The sequence below is a fragment of the Pygoscelis adeliae genome, unplaced genomic scaffold (genome assembly GCF_000699105.1).
Source record: "Pygoscelis adeliae isolate BGI_AS28 unplaced genomic scaffold, ASM69910v1 Scaffold13, whole genome shotgun sequence".
Lineage (NCBI taxonomy): Eukaryota > Metazoa > Chordata > Aves > Sphenisciformes > Spheniscidae > Pygoscelis > Pygoscelis adeliae.
In genome coordinates, this window is record NW_008824499.1 from 65021 (window position 1) to 68309 (window position 3289).

General features: G+C 63.8%; 1 protein-coding gene across 1 annotated transcript in view; it reads left to right on the forward strand.

The window, feature by feature from the left end:
* MAN2A2 (mannosidase, alpha, class 2A, member 2) overlaps positions 1-3289 on the forward strand; it is a 26814-nt gene that overhangs the window by 14289 nt on the left and 9236 nt on the right. The window contains 8 exon segments of the mRNA XM_009321496.1: positions 539-575; positions 695-870; positions 980-1072; positions 1348-1515; positions 1791-1959; positions 2206-2376; positions 2507-2678; positions 2895-3195. Coding sequence (XP_009319771.1) covers positions 539-575; positions 695-870; positions 980-1072; positions 1348-1515; positions 1791-1959; positions 2206-2376; positions 2507-2678; positions 2895-3195 — 1287 coding nt within the window.

Here is a 3289-nt window from a genome sequence, read left to right on the forward strand (position 1 = left end):
CGGCGCGCCTGCGCTGGGAGGCCCTGTCGGTCCCCGGGCAGGACGCTGTCTGGTGTCTTCTCTGCTCACCTGTTCTCCTGGGCCTGCCCGCTGTCCCGTGCTGCCCCACCTCCCGGGTGGGCTGTCAGGGCCAGGGCAGGGCACTCCCGTCCATGCCTGGGCTGTGCCTATGCTCTGGGGCTGTTCCCCAGGCAGTCACAGCGTCTCTGATCTCCCACCGTGGAACTGTCTCTGAGGCAAGGGGGAGCACGAGGATCTTCAGGGGCTTGAGTAGACTGGGAGCACTTGAAAACCATCAGGGGACCCTAGGGCTCGCTGGGGACCCGATGAGCATTGTACTCTGGGAAGGATGGGATGTCCTACTGGGCTGGCTCACTGTCCTCAGTGACGCTGTTCCCGTCCTCAAACCCCACAGTCTTTTCCCTGCTCTTCTCTCTAAAGTGGCGGGTGCTGCCTCTGCCCACAGCAGGCTGGGCTGAGCGAGGCCTGCACGGGCAGCACGTCAGGCGTTTCCCTCTCGCCAACTCTCTCTCTGCAGGAGGACTATGCCAAGGCAGAGGCTGATGCATCTAAAGGTCAGTGGTGGCTGGCAGGGGACTGGCCTCTGTGCACTGCCTGTCCGGGCAGACCGGAGCAGTCCAGGGGCTTTGCGATGGGTCAGGGGCTTTGCGATGGATCCCCTGCTCATCCGCAGCCATTGAAGCCGATGGCCGGGACATGAAGGCGCTGTTCCGCCGGAGCCAGGCGCTGCAGAAGCTGGGCCGCCTGGACCAGGCTGTCAGTGACCTGCAGCGATGTGTGAGCCTGGAGCCCAAGAACAAGGCCTTCCAGGAGGCCCTGCGTGCCCTGGGGAGCAGCATGCACGAGAAGGTGAGTGGGGAGGTAGTGTGGGGGGTGGGGGCTGCTGCGGCCCCCCCATGGGTGTGGTGGGCTCAGGGAAGCGGGTGAGGGCTGAGCTGCTCTTTCTGCTCTGTCTCAGATGAAGACCATGTCCTGCACGGACTCGAAGGTAGAGCAGATGTTCCAGATCTTGCTGGATCCTGAAGAAAAGGACGTGGACAAGAAGCAAAAGGTCTGAGCTCTGGGGAGCGGAGGGCAGCACGGCTTGGCTGGAAGGCAGGGAGGGGAGGAGCGGTATTCCCAGGTCAGTGCTGCTGGCTGAACAGTGCTGCCCGGGCAAGGCCAGGCTTCCCACCAGCAGAACGTGCTCCTCGGAGGCTGGGGGGCAGAGGTCGGGTGCCTGCGGCTCCCCCGCCTGCCCAGCCGGCTCCCGCTGGGGAGGTTCCCTGCGCACGGTGGGCTGTGTTCTGGTGGGCAGGCGACCCAGACATGAGTCTTCTTTCCCAGGCTGCGCAGAACCTGATTGTGCTGGCACGAGAGGAGGCCGGAGCAGAGAAAATCTTCCAAAGTGATGGTGTGCGGCTGCTGACGCAGCTGCTTGACACAGCCAAGGCTGACCTGATGCTGGCGGCCCTGCGCACCCTGGTGGGACTGTGCTCCGGGCACCGCTCCCGGGTAGGTCCCGCTGTAGCCCAGCTCTCCTGCATGACAGGGCCTGACCCAGGGGAATCAGTGTCGGGGAGTCTGCGAAGCGTGTCAGGCAGGGGAGCGTCGCTGGCCTCTGCCTGCGGCTGGCTGCAGCCCTGCTGAGCAGAGGAGCTCTGAGCTGTCACCTGCCAGGCCTGAGTTTGTGAGCGCCTTGTTGTGACAGGGAACTGTCCTGATAAAGTGCTAGGAAGCAGTAAGGCTTCCCCGAAGTCTCCAGCAGACAGTTGTGCTTGTACCTGTAGACCATGGCCATCCTGGTGGAGCTGGGGGCCCCTCGTCTCTCGGCGGTGCTGGGTGTGGAGCACGAGCAGGTTTCCCTGGCTGCCTGCAACCTTCTGCACGTGATGTTCGATTCCCTGAAGGAGGGGCTTCAGAAGGACTTCCGTGGCAAGGAGGATGCGGTGGTGCTGGGTAAGTGTCTGCTGCCCCGGCTGGCTGGCGTGGGGTGGGGAGAGTGTCCTGGGGAGGCGCTGAGCCGCAGCGGAACCTGGCCACCCCCCCCTGCCGCAGAGCCGGCGCTCTGGGTCAGGGTTAATATGAGGTTGAGCTGGGAGGCAGGAGCCCCTGGTCATGGCAGCATCTCCTGCCAGCCTTACCAAGGCCGGGGTGAGGCCTGTGCCCAGGGCGCTGACTGCTGGGCACCGTCTCTTCTGGAAGATTCCTCCAAGGACCTGAAACTGCTGATCAAGCACCTCCTGGAGCTGCTAGCACTGGAAGGGGCCTCTGCGCATGGCCGTGACAATGCCCTCAACCTGCTTATCAAGGTGGTGCCCAGGAAGTCGCCAAAGGAGACCAACAACAGCTTGAGCCTCTGGGTGATCGACCAGGGTGAGCAGAACAGCCTGCAGCATCCCGCTGGGGCATCGTGCCCCTCTGCCTCGGGGTGCCGCGTGCCTCTGTTCTGCCTGCGCACCCCATGTTGCTCCTCACTGGGGTGTCTGACCTCACGTTCTCCTAGGCCTGAAGAAGATCCTGGAGGTGGGAAGTACAGTGTGCAGTGCCCCGGGCAGCCTGCCCGTGACAGAGAACAGCCGGATGAGTGCCTCGGTTCTGCTGAGCAAACTTTACGATGACCTGAAATGCGATGCTGAGAGAGAAAACTTCCACCACTTGTGCGAGGACTACGTGAGGTGAGCCCGTGCGTCCCTGGGGGCGGAGCGGGGGGTTCAGTCTCATACAGCCAGCACCCTTCTGGGGAAGTAGCAGCACCTCTATTGCCACCTTTTTGCCCTTAGTGATAAAAGCAGATTGCAGAGCCACCAGAGACCTGCTTTGTTGGGGCTCAGGTGTGGCTGAAGGCGGTGGGTGGGATCAGCCTTATCCTTCCTGGTGGTCTTCCCCTGCAGGAGCTGGTTCGAGGGGCACGAGCTGGCTGGGAAGCTGCGGGCCATCCAGACGGTGTCGTGCCTGCTGCAGGGCCCCTCGGACGCTGGGAACAGGGTGCTGGAGCTGGAGGGGATCATGGACAGCGTGCTGTCCCTCTGTGCCTCTGTCTGCGAGGCCCACCAGCTGGTAGCGGTGGAGGCACTGATCCACGCCGCCGACAAGGCCAAGCGCGCCTCCTTCATCACCGCCAACGGCGTCAGCCTGCTCAAGGAGATCTACAAGCACAGCGAGAGGGACAGCATCCGCATCCGGGCGCTGGTGGTGAGCGCACCGGGAGCGTGGTGGGATGGGAGGAGCGGCTGCGCCGAGCCCTTGGGTGGTGCTGGGTGGGCTGTGGCTGCACGGCCTGTGGGGC